The sequence below is a fragment of the Squalius cephalus genome (genome assembly GCF_949319135.1).
Source record: "Squalius cephalus genome assembly, chromosome: 15".
NCBI lineage: Eukaryota > Metazoa > Chordata > Actinopteri > Cypriniformes > Leuciscidae > Squalius > Squalius cephalus.
In genome coordinates, this window is record NC_137136.1 from 24,061,304 (window position 1) to 24,089,172 (window position 27,869).

At 37.6% G+C, this 27,869-nt stretch overlaps 3 protein-coding genes across 4 annotated transcripts; 2 read left to right on the plus strand and 1 right to left on the minus strand.

Moving 5' to 3' along the window:
- The first annotated feature begins 1,400 nt into the window (after positions 1–1,400).
- On the plus strand, positions 1,401–8,059 carry psmd4b (proteasome 26S subunit ubiquitin receptor, non-ATPase 4b). The gene is made up of 10 exons (XM_079894165.1): positions 1,401–1,475; positions 2,015–2,155; positions 2,259–2,373; positions 4,514–4,600; positions 4,723–4,791; positions 4,889–5,104; positions 5,177–5,285; positions 6,366–6,479; positions 6,578–6,642; positions 7,421–8,059. The coding sequence occupies exons 1-10, from the start codon at positions 1,450–1,452 to the stop codon at positions 7,592–7,594; spliced, it is 1,116 nt and encodes a 371-aa protein (XP_079750291.1). The 5' UTR covers positions 1,401–1,449; the 3' UTR covers positions 7,595–8,059.
- Positions 8,060–8,770: 711 nt separating this feature from the next.
- Positions 8,771–19,590, plus strand: vamp1b (vesicle associated membrane protein 1b; the record flags this gene model as incomplete). 2 transcript variants are annotated; one of them, XM_079894168.1, is made up of 5 exons in its annotated part: positions 8,771–9,292; positions 10,181–10,313; positions 10,493–10,651; positions 14,921–14,972; positions 15,809–19,590. In XM_079894168.1, coding segments are annotated over 5 exons (363 nt in total). In that variant the 3' UTR covers positions 15,826–19,590. The 2 variants fall into 2 exon arrangements, with proteins under 2 accessions (XP_079750294.1, XP_079750293.1); XM_079894167.1 differs by lacking the exon at positions 8,771–9,292 and having other exon boundaries at positions 10,173–10,313; positions 15,809–16,409.
- On the minus strand, positions 19,590–27,056 carry tapbpl (TAP binding protein like). Its single transcript, XM_079894166.1, has 9 exons — positions 26,838–27,056; positions 25,533–25,745; positions 25,171–25,449; positions 23,967–24,167; positions 23,717–23,884; positions 21,031–21,134; positions 20,716–20,944; positions 20,453–20,527; positions 19,590–19,863 (listed from the first exon to the last, which is right to left on the minus strand). Exons 1-9 carry the CDS (start codon positions 26,872–26,874, stop codon positions 19,856–19,858), a joined length of 1,314 nt encoding a protein of 437 aa, XP_079750292.1. The 5' UTR covers positions 26,875–27,056; the 3' UTR covers positions 19,590–19,855.
- Positions 27,057–27,869: the final 813 nt, after the last annotated feature.

Below are 27,869 nucleotides of genomic sequence, written 5' to 3' on the forward strand. Positions count from 1 at the left end.
TTGTATTAATACAGCGAAACAGATATTTGCACAACAGACACATCCGATTAAATGCTGGCAACTCTGACACTAAACAGACCAACCAATCTACTGCAATATGAACGATTCTGCCAATGTATTTCAGTGATTGTATTTATTAAGAAATGTCTTGTTTTTCTTTTTTACTTTGTCTTTGTATGTATTTTGAATTCTCTATGTACCGTAGATGATTGTATGTATTACATAATCTTTAGTATGAATTTTATTTTGGGTCTGAGGGAAGTTCTTGACAATATAAACCATTTTTGTATTTTATGTGTTTGTGTCCAAGGTAAATATTCCTATTCATTCTAAATCTGTGAAAGCTCTTCCTCAGCTTTTCTACTTGTGAATGTCTGGCGGTGTCAGGAGCAACACTGGCAACCGTAAGTGCTTTGAGGACTATATTTTTACCTGGCCTGTATAAAACGTGTATATAATATGTATATAAGCGAGTCACGGAAATGCCTTTTTCTTGTGTGGTGTTTGCAGCCTGTTTCTCCTACCATCTTTCAGTGATGTGGTGATTCTGTTTTTTCACATTGTCTATCTGATTTAAAAAGAATAAAATATTTTCCAAACCATTGCTGTGGTTTTAAAATATTTTTTTTTTCTCCAAATCAATGCATTAACTAACATTAACAATGAGGAATGTATTTGTTACAGTATTTATCTTTAATGTTAGTTAACTAACTATAAAGTTGTTTAAGTTGTATAAAACTCCACTAAAGACTGAAGTTATGGTAAAAATTTAGCTTTACCATCACAGAAAAAAAATTATATTTAAAAATGTATATTAAAATGGTTAACAGGTATTTTAAACTGTAAACATATTCCACAGTATTACTTTTTTTTTTTTTTTTTTTTTTTTTTTTTTACTGTAATGCTGTTTTTTAATGTGACCTGATGTCTTCGGTTTTTTTAGTTAGAGTCTGAAAATGCCCTGATGATAGTAAGAAATGTTTTATGATCACCAAATAGCATAAACCAAAGCATTAACTAACATTAACAGTTAGGCATATATTTGTTACAGTATTTATCTTTAACGTTAGCTAACTAACAATAAAGTTGTATAAAAATACAACTTTATTGTTAATTCATATTAGCTCAAGTTCATTTTAACGAATTAATACATGTTATTTTTCATTGTTAGTTCATTATAATGTAGTTAACTAATGTTAAATGAAACCTTATGTTTCCTTATTGTGTTTATAAGTGTTACCAAAATTACAATGAATGCTAGCCAGAACACACGCTGCATTTGTAAATGAAAATGTCAGAAACTAATACATATTTTACGAAAAGTAGTTGGTGTCAGTTAATGAGGATTGATAGAAAACTACATTTCCCATGATTCCTATCAGCGCTACTTTAACCAATAAGGGTCCACTTACGCGCTTACGTCACGTAGAGCGACAGAACGTTTTCAAGATGGTGCTTGAAAGTACTATGGTCTGGTAAGAAAAATTACTTTATATTCTTCAAACATCAGATGTAGTTTGATAAACGTGATGTGTTTGAAATATTAGGCAATTGTGTAGTGAAGTGTTGTGAATTGGAGTTGAGAGAGCGGTTGTGTTGAACAGAATGACAGATGTGCGGTTTTCCTTAGTCATGATGGAACCTCAGCTGGTTAAACAGCTTCTTTGTGTTGACATGTTATGAGGGGAAAACGTTAGAAAGCTCATAGCTGCGAGGTGTCCTATTATGAAATGAATTAGTTTTGAATGTAAATTGTCGGTTTTATTTTCTTGTAACAGTATAGGTTTTTGTATAAATAACTATCCAGATAGGTTTTAAAATCCTTCTTTTTACTTTCAATTTGCTAGCATAATAAGTTAAACTCTTTAGTCTGGATGGCGTCCTCAGCCTTTTATTAACAAGATTTTATATTTAAATATTAAATAGAACCACGCGTATGTGCAGAATTATGTTTCGTATGTTGAGTGGACATATATAATATGTATATGTGTTTGTGTGTGTTCATTATTTCTAGTGTGGACAACAGTGAATATATGCGCAATGGAGACTTCTTACCTACCAGACTTCAGGCCCAGCAAGACGCTGTCAACATCATCTGTCATTCAAAAACTCGGAGTAACCCAGAAAACAATGTTGGGCTCATCACTATGGCCAAGTAGGATGGCGTTTTTTATACTTTATTTATGTTACTCCCAGGTATAATTTGAGATTATGTGTATGAGAGAATCTATAGAAGAGATCCACTGTGTGTGTTTCAGTAACTGTGAGGTCCTGACCACACTGACCCCTGACACGGGCCGGATCCTGTCGAAGCTTCATGCCGTTCAGCCCATAGGAGTCATCTGCTTCTGCACTGGCATCAGAGTAGCACATGTGAGTGGGCCGGATCACATGACAATTCTATTTGATTTATTTTTAGAATTTATTTTATCAATATCTATTTTGTATAAATGTTTGTTTTTATTTTGCCACTAAGATCCACAATTGTAGCCATGATTTCTTGCTAGCCTGGGTTTCTCCATGGTGCCTTGCGCGCAGCGCGATTTTATTCACGCTGCTAGGCAGCCTGGACACCATGGACCAGATTTTCCCCTCAAAAAGGGAACCAATCACAGAGCGGGGAGGGAGCAGCAAGACGATGACGACGTCTATGTGACACACCAAAGCAGTTTGTTTATATCTATGGATCCAACATGGCATCAGACGCGAAGTTACCTTTCGATGCAGCCTTAGATAGTGTTCTAAGTAGTTTAGAACGCAAGTTTATTTCGTCATCTTCCACGTCGAATTTCTGTCGCTCTACATACGTCATCTGGTATAATTGAAACGATTGGCTATGAGCTACGTACAGGCGCATTTGATAGACATTCGTAGCGCCAATAAACGGCTCTGGGCATTCGTAAACCATGCCTCAAATACGAGAAAATGAACATGTGGTTCCCAGACCACGTCTCAATGAGAAAGAGGTCTGACGTTAGCCAGGCTAATTTCTTGCACCAAAAACGGTCATAATTTACTTTAGATGACCATTTTTACACCTTATGTCTGAGCCTTAGAATGAAATTGTTTGATTTTTGCTACTGTAACTTTCAAATTTGTATGATCATCCTTTTAGGAACATCATTTCTTATGAATTATTTGCATGTGAAATGAGTAACAACATCAAACCTCAGAAGTTAGTTATTGTTTTGGCCATAAACGGCCTTTTTATTTTGAACTAGTGAAGTTTTAAGTTCAGAATGTTACAGGATATTTACATAAAACATTTTACTATTTTATTTCAAAAGATCAATAAGAAATATTTACAGACCCTTTCCAAAAAATTTGAATATCATGGAAAAGTTTATTTATTTCCATAATTCCATTCAAAACGTTAAACTTCCATAGATTATAGATTCAGGGCCCACAACTTAAACGATTTCAAGTATTTAGTTGTTTATTTGTACATAATTTGGGCTTCCAGCTCATAAAACCCACGAAAACAGGATTTCAAAAAATTTGAATATTACATGAAATCACACAGTAATTACACAGTGATACCATGGTCATTGAGTGTGGGCAGGTGCAAATCCTGCTGGAAAATGAAGTCAGTATATCCATAAAGCTTGTCTGCTGAAGGAAGCATGAAGTGCTCTGGAAATGTCCTGGTAGACGGCTGCGTTGAGTGGACAGCACAGTGGACCAACACCAGCCGATGACATGGCTCCCCAAACCAACACAGACTGTGGAAACTTCACACTGGACTTCAAGCATCTTGGATTGTGTGCCTCTCCATTCTTCCTCCAGACTCTGGGACCTTGGTTTCCAAATGAGATGCAAAATTTGCTCTCATCAGAAAAGAGGACTTTGGTCCACTGTGCTTTATTAAATCCAGAGTCAACGCAGCCGTCTACCAGGACATTTCCAGAGCACTTCATGCTTCCTTCATTTTCCAGCAGGATTTGCACCGGCCCACACTGCCAAAAGAACCAAAACCTGGTTCAATGACCATGGGATTACTGTGTAATTACTGTGTGATTTCATGTAATATTCAAATTTTTGGAAATCCTGTTTTCGTGGGTTTTATGAGCTGGAAGCCCAAATTATGTACAAATAAACAACTAAATACTTGAAATCGTTTAAGTTGTGGGCCCTGAATCTATAATCTATGGAAGTTTAACGTTTTGAATGGAATTATGGAAATAAATAAACTTTTCCATGATATTCAAATTTTTTGGAAAGGGTCTGTATATATATATATGTTTAATGTTTAATATCTGTTGAAATTAAATAGTAAATAATTGCAAAATGTGTGTATATGTACACACACATTTTCCTGTTATATACTTTACTATTTAATTTCAAAAGACTATATATATATATATATATATATATATATATACTTATTGATCTTTTGAAATAAAATGTTAAATGTATAGATATTTCTTTCTTTTTCTTTTTATTATATAACTTTTTCTTAATGTCCTCTATACACCTATATTTCTGATTATCTCCGCTCTTCACTGTTTCACAGCTGGCATTGAAACACAGACAGGGAAAGAACCATAAGATGAGGATCATTGCTTTTGTGGGAAGCCCTGTGGAGGACCTGGAGAAAGATGTGAGAAAGATGTGTTTCTTCTTCATGCATCTTGGGTTGTAAACATTGCGCCATATGAGTCTGAATTTAAAAAAGGCCAATATAATGTGTTAGTGACCTTCTCATTTGTGTCTCTCTCTCAGTTGGTGAAAATGGCAAAACGTTTGAAGAAGGAAAAAGTCAGCGTTGACATTGTTAACTTTGGAGAAGAGGTGAACATTTATTCTGAGGGAATGTACTTTACCACACTCCTCCAGAAATAACTTATTTTTCCATGTCATTTCCTCCCATTTTCTTTTTGTCTTTTAGGAGGTCAACACGGATAAGCTGACCGTGTTTGTGAACACCCTAAATGGAAAGGAGGGTGTAGGCTCTCACCTGGTAACGGTGCCTCCGGGCCCGAGCCTGGCAGATGCTCTTCTGTCCTCTCCTATCATGGCTGGAGAGGGTGGCACTGTCATCGGCCTGGGTCCCAGTGACTTCGAGTTTGGAGTGGACCCCAGCGCAGACCCTGAGCTCGCTCTGGTTAGTAGCACACAGGACAAACTCCTCTGCTAGAAATGCTCCAGATTATAACTGTCTGTGTCTCTGTTCCAGGCCCTGCGTGTGTCGATGGAGGAGCAGAGACAGAGGCAGGAGGAGGAAGCTCGCAGGGTAACAGTGGCTTCAGCTGCAGAGGTTGGAGTCGCATCACCCACTGCAGATGGTGAGAGAAGGAGGGGCATGTTTAAATGAGGATTGAACCAGATGGGGTTTGTGGACACATCGGGGTCCCTGACAAGTGTAGCTGTGGGTTTTTGATTTAAGTGGAGACCCTAAAAGGACATGGTGATTAGAAAAAATTCTAGAGATGGAAAGGAAAATTGTTGATGCTTTTGCATTCACTTGCAAAACATTTGAATTATTTGCGAGCGAACTCAAAGTTTCTCAGGAGAACACACAAAAGTTTAGTACTTTATTTAAATTTTTTTTTTTTTTTTTTTATGAAATTAATACTTTTATTTAGCAAGGACCATGGATTAAATTGAACAGAAATGACAATGAAAATGTTGCCAATTGCCATTGTTACAAATGATTTTTATTTTAAATGAATAGAATGTTCAAAAGAACAGCATTTATCAAAGAATCCTGAAAAAAATTGTAGTGCCATTTCCACAAAATATTAAAGGAGAATTCCGGTCAATTTTAACAGTGAGCTAATTTTTTTTGTAAATTTGGAGTGCTGTCAATACAGAGAACAACGACAAAAATCGGTGTTGCCTACACCGTGTTATCCTCTTTTTAAAATTTGCACCCTGTTGACTTCAGTGGGGCAAGTTTTAAACCTGCTTTTAGCCTCTTAACATCCTTGATGTGTCATTACAAGTGCCCAGCCATGTGAGTGATTCCTTCTGAGTGAACACGAGTGAATCTGACTGCAGTAGATGTGAAAGATATTAATAAAAGTGATATTAATTCAGCCAGCGCACATACCTGTATTTACTTCCAGTTTTCGGTCGAAGTCCACAGTAGTCGATTGTCGAGTTCATGCGCGTGATCATAGGTAACTAAACCTATGCGCGTGAACTCGACAATTGACTACTGTTGACTTCCGGGATTGGACTGAAAGCTTCCGAGATTTCTCGACACGCTTCGAACAACATAACATATTTGTTGAGTTGTGTATAAGGAAAGTTTCTCTATGCTCCAAATTGAAGAGTGAAACCATATGTATTTTAACCGTATAAGATTGTTTAATGAGAAGTCCGTGTTTAATGTGACCTGATGTCTTCTGTATTTGTGTTAGAGTCTGAAAATGCCCTGCTGAAGATGTCGACGGCTCCTGCTCTGCCCGATTTCAGCCGCATGACGGAGGATGAACAGATCGCATACGCCCTACAGATGTCCATGCAAGGAGGAGGTCAGGCTTATTACTCTTCATAATTTCTTGTTTTTGGTTTTCTTAGTCATTTTTATATGATTTGTTTTATACAACCACATGTTTGTCTTTGCGCGCAGAGTTTGGCTGTTCAGAGGCCATGGATGTGGAAACAAGTGCAGCAGCCGACAGTGAAGCTCCTAAGGTGCGTTTCACAGCTCTTTTCCTCCAACCAGATCTGCTTTCTTATAGAGAGGAGATGAGAAGAATCTTAGATTGTCATGTTGTGGGAATAATCAAAAGCAGCTGCAAATTCTTCATTCCCATCATTCAAAGCCATTGCTACATATGCGAGTCAAAACCACACAAAACAGAATAACGGAAACATGTTATTAGATTTGTGAGTAGAACGCAGAATGCAACGCCATATATCAGGGCTACAGCTATCGATTAATTTAGTAATATAATATTCTACCGATTATTCCATCGATTAATCGAGTAATCGGATAATGTGTGGTAATAAAAATAGATCCAAGTGAACAACAGCCTTTAAAATGACTTAAAATACAAATATAGTAACAAGTGATAATAATTGGTTCAAATAAAGCATCAAAGTAAGTAATCATATGGGTATTATTAAACAATGTTAAAATACAACATGTAAAATGAACGATTTAAACTAATATAAACATAACTTATGCACATTACGTATTATAACAAATGCCTGCAGAGGGCGCCAACGGCCTGGTGATGGTTGTCGGCATGATCAAATCCTTGATTGGCCAAACAACATTTAATTCAAATGTCTTCTTAATCTTTAATATTTGGTCACTTATCTATACCATGTGCATAGGATAATTAAAGTAATTACATATTAATTAGGTACTGCATTTAATTTGTCACATGGTAAATGCATAATCACATACAACCTGGCACAATGTCATGAAAGTGCCCAACTGAAACTCTTTGTGTGTGTTCTGTAGGAGGATGAGGAGGATTACGATGTGATGCAGGATCCAGACTTTCTGCAGAGTGTGCTGGAGAACCTTCCCGGAGTCGACCCCAACAATGAAGCCATCCGTAATGCCATGGGCTCTCTGGCGTCCCAGAACAGAACAAAACCACCTGAGGGCAAGAAAGAGGATGAGAAGAAATAGAGAAACGGTCCAGACAGAGGACAAGGGCATGAAGGGTTTCCAACTGGATGATGGATAGAGATGAACACAATGCAAATAACTGATTAAAAAAGCAAGAATAATGATTTAATAAGAGTTTTCTTTACAACTGTTAGAGGGAGGAACAACAGAACAGACTAACAACTAAGTTTATTGACAGAAAAGAATATCCATAAAACACTTCTTACATGTAATGGTGAATGATCATCTTCATTTGTTCCTTTTAAGTAACATCTGATCTTGAACCTATTTAGTGGAGCAGAAAAATTGTCACGCACTACTTCAAGTAGTAGTGCTCACTTCAGTTTGCTAGATGGGTTACTTTATGCCACCCAACTATAATTTCTCTTGTGGTTTTTGGATGACTTATTGTTATGGTTTCTTTGTCAATTTTGTATCACTATTTTCAGTTCCTTTTTTAATAAAGGGCTTTGTTATGAATCTAAAGATAGTAGTTGTAATGTTTTTTGAAGGCGTAAACCACCGACGATCTGTTTTTCTGTGCAAAAAATTTCACAATCCTTTGATTTTAGGTTCAGTTGCCAGTAGTGATTCACAACTGAACACTTTGTTGACTAAAACATGGCCAAATAGAGACTGACCACTTACTTTTGAACATTTTGAGTCTGCATTTCATCTACCAAAGTGATCATTATGCTATATAATATGTTATCCAGCATTTTTATTAAATAATTAGTTAACCGCCTCATAAAACCCAGATTGGATTAAGTGCAGGGATGGCGTCAGAACATTGGCCTGATGTTTGGTAGACTATCCCCTGGTTTCACAGATGAGGTTTAAGATAGTCCCAGACTAAAATGCATGTTTGAGCTGTTTTAACTGAAAGCAACTTGCACTGAGATATCTTAAAATATGTCAGTGCCATTGTATGTCTCAAGATGCACATCAGGAAAGGTTTTATATTTTAATGTGTGTTTATAAAAGCTACTTAAATGTCCTAATTGAATTAAGGCCTAATCCTGGCTCAATCTTAGCCCTGTCTGTGAAACCAGGCCTATGAGACCCATACTCGCCTATATGCAGGACTTGAGAAGTATAGCATGTGGGGGATGTGGAGAAACCAATTATCAGAGAGAGAGAGAAAAATCCCCTTAGAAAGAACAAGCCGACTCAGCACTCTGAACTCACTGAAGTACCGCAGTACAGAGAGAGAGAGAGAGAGAGGCAGTAAAAACACGCAGCGCATCATCATCATCATCATCATCCTCATGAGTTCAGATACAGTAGCGACGCAGTGCAGGAGCGCAGCGCGCGCACATTTACTGCACTAACCTACAAACCAGCGAGAGCACTCAAAATTAGCCCGCACTGCATTCTGTATGTTATAATTAACCACTGTGTTTCTCTAATTCACGTTGAAATTTGTAACTTTTTGGAGAGAAAACTGAAAAGAGAGAAATCCTTTGCTGGAGTTCCCTCAAGGCGCAACTGAACGTTTATTTATGCGCTCGTGCGTCCGAGCACGCGACCGCTTTAAGTGTCCAGCGCGTGCCTCGATAATGCGCCAATCGCACTGATGACTCGCGCGGGGATCCTGCATCAGCAGCAAGCCGCTTCTCCTTCCTAATTTAACCATTTCTACCGCTTCTTCGCTGTTTTAATTTGAATTGTATCACCTTTTGACTCTTTTTCCTTCGGCGAGGTACTCTGAAAGAGAATGTAAGTATTTTCGCAGACTCTATTCTACCAATTTTTTGCTACAAGTATAGACCTAACGTTACGTATATGTAACTTTGTAAACAGTTTTCGAGCTTAATTCCTCATGAGTGTGAGTGACTTACATTTTTTTATCGATTTGTTGGAAACGCTGGAGTCATGGATCTCAGGCATGGATTGCCTAACACTAAACTGTAACGATTAAATGTTTATATTTTTAACGTTACCCCCCGGTTTCACAGATAAGGGTCAATCCTAGTCCCAGACGACTAAAATGCACGTTTTAACTGTTTTAACTGAACTCAACTTCCATTGATCTATCTTAAAATGTGTCAGTGCCATTGTTTTGTCTCAAGATGCACACCAGTTATGTTTTTTCGTTTATAAAAGCTACTTAAATGTCCTCGGCTAATTGAACTAAGACCTAATCCTGGCTTAATCTAAGCCCTGTCTGTGAAACCAGGCCTTACATTTTTTGGTAGGCCAGTATATAATCTAGACCTCCCTGTTATTATGACTGATAACCAGGATTCAATGGATAATAAACAGCCTACACGCCTACACGTGTACAGTACATAATCAGCCTTGGTATAGACATTGAAAATTACATATTGGTCGACCAGAAATTTAGACCTTAAAATAATAGAAGCAATTAATGTGTTCGACCCTGTGTTCAACATAACTGGAACATCAAATCAGAAATATTATGAAAATTAACCATGGTCTTACAACAAATAAAACCAAAAGAACTAACTGGTTTTGCTTAACTAACCATAGTTTAACCATGGTATTTGCATTAAAACTGTGGTTATACAAATGGTTAATTTTTGTAAGGGTTAAGCAAATTCAGTCAGCAGTTTTTATGTGTCATGATTGTCTTTGGATGTTCAGGTCTTCTGCAGATGATGCCAACCCAGCAGGTGCTCCTGGAGCCCCAGGTGGCCCTGGAGGAGCCGGTCCTCCTCCTCCTCCAAACACCACCAGCAACCGCAGACTACAGCAGACACAAGCACAAGTGGAGGAGGTGAGTGAGTGCTTATGGACAAGAGATATAAGGATTAGCTATGGATGGGCAAGATGTGCAGATTTGCAGACTTTCTGTATACTTTTCTTTCTTTCCTTATGAACCAATGCTTTTGCAACACAAGTGTTCAGTGCCGATGTTTCTTGCCTCATGTCTTCTGTGTGTTTGTGGTCTTGCAGGTGGTGGATATCATGCGTGTGAATGTGGATAAGGTTCTGGAGAGAGACCAGAAGCTGTCTGAGCTAGACGACAGGGCAGATGCTCTGCAGGCCGGGGCTTCACAGTTCGAAAGCTGTGCTGCCAAACTCAAGAACAAATACTGGTGGAAGAACTGCAAGGTGGGACATTCTGATTATATTAATAAAGCTGAAATAAAATATAAATATTAGATGAAAAACTTATAGTTGAAGTACTAATGTTGAAGTACTAAAACTAAATAAAAATAAAAATATTTATTTTTTAATAAAGCTGTATAGGAAACAATCATAATAACAAAATAATAAAAGAAAATAAAATTACTACAACTTCAATGAAAATGAAAACATTTAAAAAAAATTGAAACAATTTCAAAATATAAATAATAGTAGCCTACATAGTAACTCTACTGTACTCAGAGCTCTATGAAATAACATGCGGAAGTAAATAGGTCAGTGCTCATGCTGTGCTCAGCGATTTTGCTCAGAACAGCTGCTAGTGTTAATTAGCTAATATGTGTAAACTGGAGCTTCTGGGTTTTGCTAATTACCGATTGATGCAGAGAAACTTTGGACATCGTCCATCTCTTTGTGTACTGTCTACTACTTTATGAGTAGGGTTTTTGTTACTCTAGACTATTAATATGTAAAGTAAACTGCCTTGTTGAGGATGTTTTTAAATTTCTGTTTAAGGATTTATTAAAAATGTATTTTTGAAATCTGCTGTGAGATGGAAAAAATTAGATGACTGAACATGTATATGTTTTTGTAATTGATGCATTACTATTTTTGCTCATATACTCCCACTTAGGGATTTGAACGAATTAAAACTTATTCAAAATGGTCTGCAGATCCTGCACCCCTTACATGCAGGGCCGTCGCTAGCGGGGCAAATGCTGGTGATGATTCTTGAGGGCCTCGAAATTTCAACCGAGGGGGAACTATTTTATTGAGGTGACACTAATCTCAGAGATGTCACAACTAAATTATCAACCATTTAAAAATTAAATTATAAAAAAAAGTAAGTTTTTAATTATTTCAACAAGGAAGATCTTCAACATATTTTGTTGATTTGGCTGTTTCTCCGCATGAAGGCAAGTTTTGTCTCCTGAAATCCCTGTAATTTGAATAACAATTTATCCAATACCATTACACCTGCCAGAATGCACAAATCAAAAGAAAGGATTGCTTTGGTATGTGAGATTCTCACTTACTCGTCTCTGGACAAGCAGGCCCGGTTCTACGGAAAGCAAGAGTTGAAGAGTTTTTTAAGTTGAAACTGTAATAATATATCATATTGGCGAAACAGATTTGGCAAACGCTCCAGTGTGAATTTGTGCTCAGGAAAGCGTCAATGGTTTCTATTTACAACATGTTTTTGTAGCGTTGAGCAATGTAGCCAATCACAAACATGTCAGTTGATCTTTTGAACGCAGTGGCCAATCAGAGGTGTTAAAGTTAATCAGAATCAACTCATCGCTCAAATCGCCAGATTTTTTGTTCAGTGGCGAGTTCTGCACGCTCGCGTATCCACTCATTATAAAAAAGTGCAGACACGATGTAAATAAGAGATTCATTGTGCAGTTTAGATAGCTTCATTGATTATAATATGATTACTTCAATCATATTTACTTTATATGATTACTTGTGAGATTGCAATGAACTGATGAATGACTGCTCTTTAGTGATTACAAAGGGAGTGCATTTTGCGCACGTTCTAGGCTATAGCAAGCTTGTGCAATTATTTGTAAAAGTAATAACTTGTAAACCTTGTAAATATCTCACTGTACATTGTTATTGTTGTTAAGGTTGCTTACATATTTACTAGAGCACCCTCACTAATTTCAGAAGCACCACCAGTGATTTGATAATAAAAGACAAGACAAGTGCGTTCTTCTTTCGACACTCCGGTTATACTGCAGAGGCACAGCCTGCGCTCCAGTCTGTGGATTCATGCTGATCTTTTAAACTGCATAGTACTGCAGGGACAAAAATGCGTCTTTATCTGAATGAATTAAAGCAACACTAAAGATTATTTTTTACCTTAAAATAATGTTTCCAAAATCGTTTCAGTAGTTCATAACAGGGTGAAAGGCACTTCTGCATTCGCTTTGCGGCCCTATATCTGCGATAACCGCACTACGCAAGTTTGCCAGATCGTGTAGCGTTTCTGTAGTTCGAATGAGACATAAGAAACTACAAATTTGACTTTCTTTACGGCAAGCGTTACAATAGTCATTATTTTGTTTTTCTTCATTTTTGATGTCGCAATACATCATACTTTGTCTATAGACATTGTTCATTCCAAAGCCGGTGCTGGATAAACAGCGAGTGTGCATGCGACGGTAGGCTGCGGTAGGCGAAATTATTTATGACAGCGGTAATGGACAATTCCCCTTCCAACCTGTAGGGGGACTGAAGAGGAAAAGTTCGTTGGTGTTGATTTAACATCAGACAAAAACAAACAATTGCGAATTATATTTCGTATTAGATATGTGCTTTTAAAGTGATCCAATTGTGGTAAGATAAACTTTTATTATGAATATGGCGATGTTGACTGAGTTACGCACCTCCGTAAACCAAATCCTTAAATTGTTTGTGCATTGCATAAATATGCGAGCTGAGACACTGGGCAAATTTGGGGTGGCAAAACCCACGCCCCTGCGGCGTACTACCACGCAGAATAAACCACACCCAACAAGAGTAACTGTCGAAGCAAGAGGAAGCTGTCTGAAAGGGATGTCCATGTACTAACCCAGATTGTATCCAAAAAACATAAAACCACAGCTGCCCAACTCACTGCAGAATTAAATGTGCACCTCGACTCTCTTGTTTCCACCAAAACTGTTAGTCAGGAGCTCCACTGAATCAAAATTCATGGTCAGGCTGCTATAGCCAAACCTTTGGTCACTCATGTCAATATCAGTTTCAATGGTGACAACAGTGCAAATCTTGGGCTGTAGACAATGTAAAACATGTATTGTCCTCTGAGTCCACCTTCATTGTCTTTCCCACATCCGTGGGAGTTATGATGTGGAGAAGCCCAAAAGAAGCTTAACATCTGGACTGTTGTGTGCCCATAATGAAGCACGGGGTGGATCAGTGATGGTTTGGGCTGCAATATCATTGCATTTCCAACTGTGCTTGATGGGCGTCAGTGCCAAAGACTACAGAACCATTCTGGAGGACCATGTGCATCTGGTTCAAACATTGTACCCTGAAGGGGGTGCCGTATATTAGCATGATAATGCACTCAGCAAGACTTGTGACAGAATGGTTTGATGAACCTGAAAGTGAAGTTGAATCTCCCATGGCCTGCACAGTCACCAGATCTAAATATTTTAGCCATTTTGAGTTATTTAGGAGGAGCAAGTCAGAAAACGTTATCCTCCTCCAGCTTCACATAGTGACCTGGCCACTTTTATGGAAGAAGAATGGCTCGAAATCCCTCAAAATCCCTCTGACTTCTATCTGTCATACAAGACAAATTGATGGTGTATTGGCTAAAAAAGGAGGGCCTACACCAGGGGTGTCGATTTCCTGCTCTTGGAGGGCCACTGTCCTGCAAAGTTCAGCACCAACCCCAATTAAACACACCTGAACCAGCCAATCAAGGTCTCACTGGGCATACTAGAAACTTCCAGACAGGAGTGTTTAGGTGAGTAGGCCCTCCAGGAGCAGGTTTGGACACCCCTGTCCCACACCATCAATTATTGTGTTCTAAAACACCTCTGATTGGCCATTGTGTTCACGCGCTCAACATATATGTCTGTGATTGGCTACAATGATCAACGCTTCAAAAACATGTTGTCTTCACCGAGTGGCGAGCGCTTACACAGATACACACAGGAGTGTTTGAAAGCAGGCTTCTATCAGCGGATCTCTAATATATCCACTGATAGACGGATCTGCTGATAGACGCCTGCTTTCAAAAGCTCCCGTGTGTATCTGTGTAAGCGCTCGCCACTCGGTGAAGACAACATGTTTTTGAAGCGTTGATCATTGTAGCCAATCACAGACATACAGTATATGAGCGCTTGAACACAATGTCCAATCAGAGGCGTTTAAGAATCCTTTCAACAGTGCTCAAAATGCTAGAGGGAAATACTGGTATCGTCACATTTTTTTAATTTCTTGGTACTGAAGTCGGTACTTTTGACAACGGTAGGCAGATGATAAAATGAACAAATCCCATAATCCTTGAGTTGCTCGAGCAGGCACCTAAAAATATATTTTACATACACTTAAACTTAAGGATTTGCAAGCGTTTGTTGTCAGATTCTTGATCTGAAGAGTCTTGATAACCAGGATGTTTGTGATTGTGTTTGTGTTGCTGTCTTCCTTCTTGTAATGTAGAGTCAGTGATGAATTGTGCAATTGTAACCATTTTTAGCCTGTTTTTTTCTCCCTCAGATGATGATTATTATGGGTGTCATTGGAGTCCTCTTCGTTGGAATCATTTTCTGTGAGTTTCGAATCATTTAATGGGTTATTTGAAGCATCTGCTTTTACACTTTATTATGATCAGACAACTTTGCCATTGTCTCCTATTACTCTTATTACACTAGAACGTCTGTTAGTTTTAATTGTTACAAAGGCAATTATATATTATATTGTATTATAATAGCACAATTACCTGTTATTACCATTTATTTTTGGATTTCTGATTATATTTCTGTATTTTTATGAAAATGTTAAAGCTTTGAGCTTTGAAGATTTATTGTTTTTAAATTTTTATTTCATTACTTTTATCGTATTCAAGAATTTATTTACTATTTATTCATGATCTAATACCATTATTTACACATAATTTTCTCTTTAGCAAAGGAAGGTAGTTTTGAATGTGGACATTTACATGCTTACCTGTCGTGGGCACGCAGAGCATTCTGGGATGCTCAGGCTTCTTTAAGTGATGCTTAGCTTTATAAGAGGCATCAGTGCTGGTTCTCAGACCAACCGCCTGCGCGAGTTTACTGTATTGATTGTACTGTATACACTCTTTACTGTTTAGAGCTCAGACTGGACCAACTCAGCATAAGCTCAATAATTCATCATTACGGTGAATTATTCATTGAGAGCAGTTGTGCGTCATGGTACACTCAAAAAAAAAAATTAACCCAATTTTGGGACAAACCCAAACATTGGGTTAAAAATATAATTAAAAAAATTAACCCAACGGCTGGGTTTATCCATATTTGACCCAACAACCCAGCATTTTTTAGAGTGTAGCCTACCATATTTTGCAATGGAATATCGAGCACCTTTTTTTCACACTCTCCCTTTTTATCTTTCCTTATCTAGTGTATTTCTTCTCTTGAGCCGATCCACCTGCAACAAACAAGAAAATGAACGAAGAAAACACAATCATGAGCTCCACCTATTTCCCAAATACTTCTTTCTTCAATCCTAAGGTCTCTCCATTTAGACATTTTGCACTGGTGTGACTGTAGTATGTAGATGTCTGCTCGCCTTTCTCCTGTATCAGAACACACATCACATGCTCTCTATATCTTTTAGTTTCTGTCTACCTCTCTCCTTTTCCCTCCCTCTTGGAATCTCCTGCATTATTCAAACCTTCTGCAGACATTCATACATGAATGCACAGAAAGAGCAAAGAGAGAGAAAGCAGAAGATAAAAACAGATTAAGAATAAGTGGGAGAAGCCAGGAAGGAAAAAAATGTGGTGACACTTGTGAAGACAAGGTAGGAGGATGAAAAAGGAGATGCAGTGCTCATGGGAGGAGCACACTACCGTTCAAAAGTTTGGGGTCTGTGAGATTTTTTATTTTTTGAAAGAAATGAATACTTTTATTTAGCAAAGAAGCATAAAATTGATCAAAAGTGACAGCAAAGACAAATAAATGCTGTTCTTTTGAACTTTTCTATTCGTCAAAAAATCGTGAAAAAATAAGAAAGAAGAAATGTTTCTTGAGCACCAAATCAACATCCTGATTTCTGAAGGATATGTGACACTGCAGGAATGATGCTGAAAATTCAGCTTTGCCATCACAGGAATAAATTACATTTTAAAATATATTAAAATAGAAAACAGTTCTTTTAAATTGTGATAATATTTCACATTAATACTTTTTATTGTATTTTTGATCAAATGCATGCAGCTTTGGTGAGCAGAAGAGACTCCTTTCAAAAACATTTTCAACAGACCTGTTACAGACCTTTGAACAGTAGTGTATGTGTGAGAGAGAGTGAGAGAGAGAGAGAGAGAGAGAGAGACAAAGAGAGTCTGTATGCATGTGTGTGTGTGTGTTGGTGGGGGAATAGATGATATTAAAGTCAGGTAAGCATTCTTTCTGTCCCTGTAATGCCAAAGCTTTCTCATCTGACCTTTCGGAGAAATTTTATAAATTGATACTGACATAATCTGTCCCTGCAGATACACCCCCATCCTATTATCACTACTGATGTTGCCATAACCCTGTTATTTAGAGACGATTCATGAGCTGCCATCCTTTGACTTTTATTCTAAATGTCTGTGTGTGTACTTAAAGGTGCAGTAAGCAATTCTGAGAAAAACACTGTTGATATTTGAATTCAACCTAAATAAACACACATTTCTCTTCATTGCTCCGCCCCCAAAATGCATAAACAAGCAAAGCAAGAGTGGATGTCTCTTTATCATAGCTAAAGCGAAGCAAAATAAAGCTAAAATGATGAATGAAAGACAAGGAAAAACAAAAAATTAACAGACAGTACACAAGAGTATATACAAGCAAGAGTTTGTTGTTGTAGCTAACATTTCAACAACACCATATCTTGGTTAAACATAGCAAAACCAATGTTACATATTGAGCAGAAACAACACGAGCTCTGTGTCCGGTTTCAGATCTTCCTAGGTCTCGGCTCGGAAGCTTTTCTAATATCAACGCGGGTCCTAAAGCTCCTCCCTGATCATAACCCTTATTTTTCCAGTGATAATCATCTGACCTTTTCTCTTTTGTAATGTCTCACAACTTCTACAGTCTTTCTTCAAATCTCCCTCTCGCTCACTCATCTCTCTCTCCTCCCCCATCATGAGTGGACACGCCTCCTAATGCTGATTGGCTACAAGTGTGTTGTGGTGCTCGGTCCGATCCACTTTCAACAGTGTTTTTCAGAAATTGCTTACTGCACCTTTAAGATACAGATAAAAAAAACAACAACAACAACAACTAGAGAGATAATTAATAAGAATGCAATTAGCTGTTTTTTTACACCGAAAAAAAAAAGCTACAAAAGCGGTCACTCTGGCGGTAAAATAGTACATATAAGTAGTGATGTTACGTATGACACTGATTTATTTTTTTATTTTTTTTTTTTTATGAAACTGAATCTTTGAGGAACATATCACACAGCACAATTTCCTGAGCACAATCTCCAGTGAAGCCCCGTATCGGGGCGTGACTTGGCAAAAACTTTATCTACTTTGCTAATGGTTTCACTGAATCACGTAAACGACGACAAACAAAGCCTCACTTTCTGCCCAACCACGTGCACAATTCGCTTTGCGTGTCAGAAAGCTCGAACACCAGATCTTACTTTACTTAAGTTTTAATTTAGATCAAACCTATTAATTACTTTTTTAAATACCCAGTCATAAAAGTAATATGAAGAATAAAAATTATTTCAGGAAAATAAAATATTTGCCATATGTAACTGTTAGTCATACACTTGTACATTATTCTTCTATTACATCATTTCAATATTCATACTGGCATTTATTGCCACATTCTAATGGTAAATGAATTTATCAAAGAGAAGTTAGGCTTATATTTGTTTGTACATAATATTAAAGGAGACCTATTATGCCCCTTATTACAAGATGTAATACAAGTCATATATGTTGTTGTCATAAGTCATATATTGTTGTTAATATGAATCAAACAACAAAAGAAAAACAGAAAATCACTCACTGCTTTAGCAGCTTTAATAAGAATAGATTTCTTATTTGAATGCTGCTGTTAAATGCTCTGGTGAGGAATAAACATGGCGGAGAGTGTACAGCTCATTCAGGGCGGGGTTTATGCTAATAGGGCGGAGTCCATCAGCAGTCGTGGGCGGGGCCTAAGCATTTGTGACATCACAAAAGCTAGAATCTGCAAACGGCTTGTTCTTAGACACTGCTTATGATATATGGGGATTAAAAAAGAGGAGTGGGTGGATTTTTACCATTATAGGCACACTGCCAACACACATTTATGTTCAAACACCATGTAAAAGTGAATTTTACACAATAGGTCCCCTTTTGAAGTGTGTGTGGTGGCTGCTTTATCCGATGTAGCTTTTTTCACGGGCTTTTGGCTGCTTTAATTTGTAACTAACCACCAGATGGGGCCGTTTTTGACACTCTTGAAGCTTTGAATCTTTTCCCGGCCACAGTCAGGGGAAAGCCTCAGTGCTTACATAGTATCTTTTGAAAGGGTACCGCCCCAGTGACAGCTTTTGTACTTTTGTGTTTACCTGGAGGTGCACAAGTTAATGAAAACAAACAGTAAAAAAATTCTATAACTGTATTAAATGGGGAAAATGAGAACATGTGCACATATAAAACTTAAGGTGTTAGAAGTTCATTTGTTGTCTATTGACTTGCATGGCAGAATAATCCCACTGTTAGACTATTTTACTTGTAATATGTTTATATGTTTAATATGTTATTACTGTTAACTGCCTGTACAAAATAAGCCTCATTTTCCTGTACTGTGGAAAAGCCTCACCGGGGAACAAAGTTGTGAATGCTACAACCCTGCCAAAATGTACTGAAATGTACAGAAAATAACAGATAATCAATGCAAAAAGAGCATAAATTATAATCTATACTGCCATGCAAAATACAGCTGTTGGTTCACATTCCTTCGTCAGCACAGACTTTTATATTTTGTTCTTTTGGAGACTGTAGACATTTTCTCTTGTAAGATCAATTGAGACAAATTATTATATGTTTAAATATGAATGAATGAAAGCATATACCATCACAGAGGGGTAATGCCATCAGCCTTGATGCCAGGATTAGACTGTAATGGCATAAACAGCATGCTTGTATGTCCCTGATATGTGTGTAGATGATGCCAGTAAAACCATCAACAAAACCTGATCTGTTTCTGTTTTTATTTATCAAACACAAGGAAAATGTACAACAAATAATCAGCATCCAGTAGATCAGAAGATAAACAATGGAATTCATTTTACATTTATTGAATAAGTTACGCAGGAAACCTTTTTTTGACATTTAACTTCTATTAAACAAATGTACCATGACTGAATGAAAATAAATCCACTGGAAGACAGATGGGGACAGATGGATCAAGTAAAAAACTAAAATGGCTCCTTCCAAGATTTCAAGACGACGGGTCCTCAGTTCTCTTAAAAGACATAATAATAATACATTTAACATTTAAGTCCTCTCACTATTTTGTGGTATACAGTACCGTTCAAAAGATTTGTTATGTCTCTTATGTTATGCACACCAAGGATGATTTTTTTTTATCAAAAATACAGTAAAAACATTTGACATTATTACAGTTTAAAATAAATGTATTTATTTATTTATTCCTCTGAATTTTTTGCATCATTACTCCAGTCTTCAGAGTCACATGATCCTTCAGAAATCAATCTATGATGATTTGCTGCTCAAGAAACATTTATTATTATTATCAATGTTGAAAACAGTTGTGCTGCTGTATATTTTGGTGGAAACATTTTTATAAAATTTTTTCTTTGATTCAATTTTTTTTAATTTAAAGTAGATTTTTTTTGTAAAAATAATGTAAAAGAGTATTTTACATTTCACCATTTACTGTCATGGTTTAATGCATCCTTGCTGAATAAAAATGTTAATTTCTTTTTTTTTTTTTTTTATCTTATTGACCCCAAACTTTTGAACGGTAGTATATATAGTTCAATTATATATACATAGTTAAATGTTGATGTGTTAAAAAAACCGAAACTCACCTGCACCTCTGAATGCTTGATACAAAAACCCCACTGAAATGGCCAACATTAAGACAACTGTCCAGAAGGTTTTTCCTGTTAAATTCAAAAAGTTCCACAGCTTTTATATGCAACAGATTTCATGAATATTTAAATTAAGACATGACTACATTTGCAGTAATCACTATGTTGCATATTAAAGTGCTCCTATTATGCTATTTCAAAGGTTCCTAATTTTATTTTGGACTCTCCTACAATAGGTTTACATTTAAAAAATCTCTTACTTGGCTCAGTTCTGTCCGCAGTCAGACTGACATCACTCGGTGTTTCCAGGGCGGAGTGAGAGACCCTACAGGTGACCACCGTCCCCGGTGGGTGCTCGTCGGGCCGTAGGGTGAGGTAAGAGGAGAGGGAGTATGTCCCATCACTGTGCTGCCGATGGCTGGAGAGAGAGGATTCTTTTGTAAAAGAGACGGGCTCTTCTGCAGAGGGTGCTTGGGATAACCACTCCACCTACAGGAGCACAGGGCCGTCAGGACACTGAACTAAACGAGGCAACTGCACAAGATCAGAATGTGGTTTTGTGAAAGTGAGCTGACCTGCACATCCAGAGGGTAGTAACGCTGACAATGACAGCTCAGTTTCAGAGGTGTCGAATCCTGAAATATCAGTTTCTCCTCAGACAGTGTGACTTGAGGAGGTTCTGGGCAAAGATGGAGTGTGATATGGCATGGTATCTTTGACTAATTACATTCACATAAAATTTAGGATTTATGGATGCGAACAATTTTACGGGTTTCTTCAACTTTGAGCACTTACTGTAAATCCAATGTTTGGATTTTCATAAAAACAAACAGATTTCAGTTTTTCTTTTTGTTATATGAAGGCAGCTCACATTAAAAGTTTTATCATGCATTTATTTGTTGCTAAAAAATTTTTTTTTGATTATTATTATTTTTTTTTACAGTTTTAGACTTTCAATATTAAACAATGAAATTACATTATAAAAATAGGAAGTATTATGCTTAAAGAATATGATAATCTAAACAAAGAATGAAAGAAAGCATATTTTAAAATATGAATTGTGTATTTAGGATGTTAATAATTTTCTTTTATGGGTGAACTATCCCTTTAAAGGTGCCCTAGAATGTGTTGAAATAATATTTTAATTTTGTCCCTGATATCTACATAGAGGGTATGTTGCTTAAAAAGTCATTTAAAATGTCCAGAAAAGGTTTTACAGGTCAATTTCCAACCCTATAAATTGGCCCTAGAATGAAATGGTCTGTTTTTACCTTATTTGGAAGGGTCATGAATAGTAATGAGGAGTTCTGCTCTGATTGGCTCTTTCACTGCGGGCTCATTACAAAAGCTCAGAGAGTCACAGCAAACAGGTCCGACGTGCAAATGGAGAGACTCGGTGTACAACCGTATATGTTTGAGCCGGTTTCAGACGACGATGCAGAGTTTGAGGAACAAGCGGTTGTTTGTAGAATGCATAGAATCCCATAGAGAGAGGATGAGCTCCCATGAAAGCAGTAAAATCATACACCTGTGGGGGTCTCTAAAAATCATCAGCACCATTATTTTAAATTACAAATAAAGCACTTTTTCCTTCAGACTAGCATGACTTAAAAGATAGGACAAGATGCCAAACACATGGATCTCACGGGATCTCGGATCGTCAACACACTACATCCTTATGCTTAAATCAAGTGATCAAAGTGCTCATTGCCGCTGCGATCAGTGGCGCGGATACTGTGTTTGTTTGTGGCTCGCGCATTCTTCACTCGGACGCGCGATTCAATCCGTTGTGGAGACTCTATTCGTTCCAGTGAAATTACAAAACAAAATGCACACAAACGTGTCTCTGCCTGATATACAACCACTGATAAATATAATCGGATTTGATAAAAAGAAAAACCTATACGACTGTGGATTCGAACCCAGAACCTCTGACACGCTTGACAAAAGTTCTACCACTGGACCACTTAAGTACACGCTTAATTACTGTATGTCGGAGCTGTTTACTTACTCGCGTGAAAATTCTCACAACTAACAACATATTAGACAAATTAAACCAAATGTACTATTTAAACTGAATTGTGTTACCAACGCTTTTTTTTTTTTAAATTAAATTTGTATTATATTTACAAATTTTTATATTTTTATATTACATTATTAAGCTACACCGCCCCTGCTCATAGGCTACTTTTTTTTTTTTAAAGAGACCCCCACAAAGATTAAATCATAATTCGAACCCTGATTATAGATGAACATCAGCCACGCCTGTTGACATTGCTTTTCTGTGGGAAGTGTATGAAAAGTCGTCACATCCCCTGCACAGCCTGGTACATAACATCTATGTCCAAGATCAGCCATTTGCCCTACGATGCTCGCTTGATTCTTCACCTGCGCAGCGCAGTTCCGTGTAGCACCGTAGCTCTGAAAGGGCTTGGCTTATGCAAATTTTGGAGGCGTACATATTAATGATCCCATCGGTTACGTCACAGTTGGTGTTATGTGGAGATTCGCCCGTTTTTCAGGAGTGTTTTTCAAAAACGAGATTTAAACAAGAAGGAGAAAACAATGGTGTTTGAAACTCACTGTATGTCATGTCCATGTACTAAACTATTGTTATTTAACTATGGCAAGTTAAATTCAATTTCACATTCTAGGGCATTATAGTTATACTATAATATAATTATTTCCATACCCACGGCAATGGAAGCTTGTTTTCGCCAAGGAATAAAAAATATTAAATTAAATTAAATAAACAATTTTCTTCTCACAATTCTGTGTATCACTCCCTCAATTCTGACATTATAACTTGGAATTGTAACTTTAAATCTCACAATTCTAAGAGAGAGATTAACTTGCAATTGCAAGAAAAAAAAGACTTGCAGATGTCTCGCAGATCTGACTTTTTTTCTCAGATTTGTGAAATATAAATTCATAATTACGAGAAACGGTATAAAGTCTGAACTGCGAGATATAGGCCTAGTTGCAATTCTGGGAAATAAAGTCAGATCAATTTGCAATTCTGACTTTTTTCTCTCAACTGAACTGTAAGATATGAAGTCGCAATGGTGAGATGACTTTTTTCTAAGAATTGTGATACTTTACAACTCGCAGTTGCAAGTTTATACCGAGAAATTCTGAGATTTCTTCAATTATTTTCTTTATTCCGTGGCAGAAACAAGCTTCTATGCACAGCAGAAGAAACACCTTTATAGAATGTCAGGAAACATCTGGGATATTTTGATCATTCTATGAAAGACTCACGTGTAATTTGCAGCTGCACGATCTGTTGAGTCTGAAACTCCCCAGAGCCGACAGTGCAGATGTACGTGCCCTCATCTTTGACCTTTAACCCCTGCATAGTCAGAGACGCATTCCCGTCCCTCACCAGAAGATCTGCGTCAGCGCTTGTGCCTTCCCGGTCCACAAATACTGTAGTGTACAATAGTATGGTGATATTTAGCATACAAACATCATGTCATTTCCTTTAATTATCTGAATACTTCTCACTTACGTTCTGGTGCCGTGTCCGTCTCCTCCTCCCTCGCTTTCATATCAAGAATTTTACGGCCATTTCCTCTATGTTGTATGCGCCACTCAAGTGTCACTTCCTGCCCTGGGACGGAGTCCTTCTGTCTAAAGCCACAGTCTAACATCACATCACCCCCTATTGGAGCCACTATGGACGGGACACGCGAGAACACCACAAACACAACTGGGTGGAGAGATATTAAGGAGAGAGAGAGAGAGAGAGAGAGAGAGAGAGAGAGAGAGAGAGAGAGAGAGAGAGAGAGAGAGAGAGAGAGAGAGAGAGAGAGAGAGAGAGAGAGAGAGAGAGAGAGAGAGAGAGAGAGAGAGAGAGAGAGAGAGAGAGAGAGAGAGAGAGAGAGAGAATCTTTTAGTATGAGTGTAGTGTTTGTTGTGTGTGCAAGGTTTGGCAATCTAGGCCAATTAGAAACAACTATCATTCTCATTTGTATTACACATGCATAAGTATTAAAATGCATTCATTAAAACTAAACGTATAAAAATCAGAAAACATTTATGTTCCCCCCAAAAAATGTGTTCGCTCATAAAACTTTTTGCTTACGCAAAAAGGGGAACGCAATATTTTTTCCGAGAGAACGTAAATTCTTTGCTACTGAATGCGAAGTTTCTCAGGGGAACGCAAAACTTTGTGAGAGAACTCAAAGTTTTGTGAGCGAACGAAAAAGCGCTGGAATATAATTTTCCCTCCCATCTCATATTCAACATATTTGACTATATAGCATATACGCAAGACTGTGGCTGCATCCGAAATCACATACTCCCTTGAATACTTATTATAAATAAGTAATTACTTCACGGCCGCTAAAAATGTATGTTCTATATAGCATGAGTGTGTGTAGTTAGTATGAATGTAATACGGACGTACTACATCTGCCATGCTGTCATTATCATGTGCACTCATTACGTCGCTTCACTGCCAGTCACAAATTCTCCCATGGCCTCATGGGATAGTAAAGTGTCCATCGTATGCACACTTCAGAATCTCACTGGAAGAAGTAGGTCATCCGGGTACTTTTTGCCAACTCTTTTATGAGTACTGTGAATTCGGACATACTTCTTTTGTCACATACTGTTTTTCACCTACTATATAGTAGGGAAGTATGCGATTTCGGATGCAGCCTTTGTATATATGAACATAGACCAATAATAATAACATATTTCAACATTACCCTCTGTCAGCAACGTTCCTGCTTGGCTGAGAGTCAGGTTCAGAGTACTCTGCACAAGTGGTGGCGTGTGGGATTGTGTGGTCTCACTGTGAAGGGTCTGCAGGACCAGCGTGAGGCTGATCCCGCCTCCATCCAGCTGAACTGAGCCAATGAAATGAGCAGGCAGGGAATCCAAATCAGCATCACGAGGAACATAACGGCTGATCTCACAAACCACTTCCTGTTCATTACAATCAGCGTGAAGAAGCAAGTCTGCATTAGGAATCTGAATGGATGGTACTGTGGGGGTGAGAAACAATACAGAGAGATATTCTATATGTTTAGACATATTCACTTGCTGACTTTAGGTTCACTGCACTTACACATCAACTCGAAGATCAGATCGTCGGCATTAGGGGTCTCGGGGGGGTTATATGGGGTCACGAGCTCTGGTGACAGATCAGCATTCCCAACCAGATCCCTGAACACCAGCGTGGAGGGAGTGCGCTTGAACATCGACCCGCCCATCATGCCTCCCATCCCTCCCCCCTCTTCGATCAGCGAGCAGGACAGAACCACATCCGCTCCCTCCAGCCCTGTGACGACAGAACAGTAGTTAGCACAGTAGCGGTATTAAAGGGATAGTTCACCCAAAAATGAAAATTAGCCCATGATTTACTCACCCTCAATCATCCTAGCTGTATATGACATTCTTCTTTCACACGAATACAATCAGAGTTTTATTAAAAAATGTCCTGGCTCTTCCAAGCTTTATAACGGCAGTGAATGTTAAATTCTGTTTTGAAGTCCATAAAAGTGCATCTATCCATCATAAAAGTGCATCTATCCATCATAAAAGTGCATCTATCCATCATAAAAGTGCTCCACACGGCTGCGGGGGGTTAATAAAGGCCTTCTGAAGCGAAGCGATGAGTTTGTGTAAAAAAAAGATTCATATTTAAAACTTTACAAAGTAAAGTAACTAGCTTCTGGCCAAACGAACATATGGATTCAACTTAAGTGTAAAGCACAACTTATGCGAGTAATGCGACGTGCTGCTGATATTTACGCTACGCCATGACGCACTACGCTACTTCTGACTTAAGTTGTGCATTAGGTGTAAGTAGACTGCAAATGGCTGTTTGGCCGGAAGCTAGAATTTTACTTTGTAACATGTTAAATATGAATATTTTTCTTACACAAGCTTCAGAAGGCCTATTAACTCCCTGGAGCCGTGTGGAGCACTTTTATGATGGATAGATGCACTTTTATGATGGATAGATGCACTATTGTGGACTTCAAAACAGAAACAGCAATTCACTGCCATTAAAAAGCTTGGAAGAGCCAGGACATTTTTTAATACAGCTCTGATTGTGTTCGTCTGAAAGAAGAATTTCATATCCACCTAGGATGACTTGAGGGCTAACTTAAATCATGGGCGATTTTTCATTTTTTGGGTGAACTATCCCTTTAACATTAGTTAGGAAAGTCCATTCACTTCAACAGCAGGGGGAACCAAATCTTCCAAAATCAGACTATTGAAAATAAAACCGAAAGAGAAATCCATTAACGTCGTAAAACATGACGTTTATATTTCATTATTTAATATACAATCTATGGATGCAAATCTATGGAAGCAGCTCGGCTGAATATAGGAATAGACATGCGAATAAATGTCGAAAACTCACCATAAACCAACGAAAGGAAGACGAGGAGTGTTAACATCACAGAGCAGCTCCCGCCAATAGCCTATAACTAATAATTTTGCTAGATGTCGCTTATTATATGTATATATTTACATTAAGTGTGCAAAAACGCATTTCATTCAAAGACATGAACTCTGCTAGGCTAACCTCGAAACCCGAACCCCGATGCTTTCAATGGGTGATACTACTTTCACTTTTGGCTCTTCCTCATGGGCAGGTTCAAAATAAAAGTGAACTTTTCAGTTTAGTGTAGTCACAATGTAAATGATAAGATATTACAGATAGGCTATTATATATAGCCCCATATAATATATATGGCATAGGCTTGCACAAATGCAAGAAGTTACAAGTACAAAAGTAGGCTACAAGCTACAAAGGTGTAGTATGTGATTGATAATGTACAAAATATTAACATATTGGCTAAAATAAATGATAAATTAATATATACAATTTAAAACACATTTTATAAGCACAGAAATTAGTCTAGGTTGTTTTTGCACCTCTGTACTTCTCAAGCTCTGGGTTAGGCCTATATGACCTGCATCATGTTTCTCAGAAAACACCAGAAACCAGTTTGGGAACTTGTCAGATGCTTAAGGTTTTAATATTCATATTGTTTGCGATTTGAGAACACTGCAACAGGAATCAGAAGTTATCAGACTCAAAGCACACAAATCCCTAGGGGGCTAGGGTTAAAGACCGAACTTCCTTAATACATAGACTTTGATGGAGACACCTGTTCCTGCATAATTACACACTTAAAGCCTGGGAAACAAATAAAGAAACAAAGGGTGTGTTAGCATATTCAAATGTGATATGATTAGTGGTTTTAAATTCAGTTCTCTTCTTTCTCCTGAACAAGCACAGGCAGACTATACCAAAATAATTAACTAAAATTTTGCAAAAGGACACGTTCATATTTTATGCAAATTTCATACAAGTAATACAAAAACAAATACTGCAACATTATAGCAAAAAAAAAAAAAAAAAAAAAAAAAAAAAAACAACAACAAA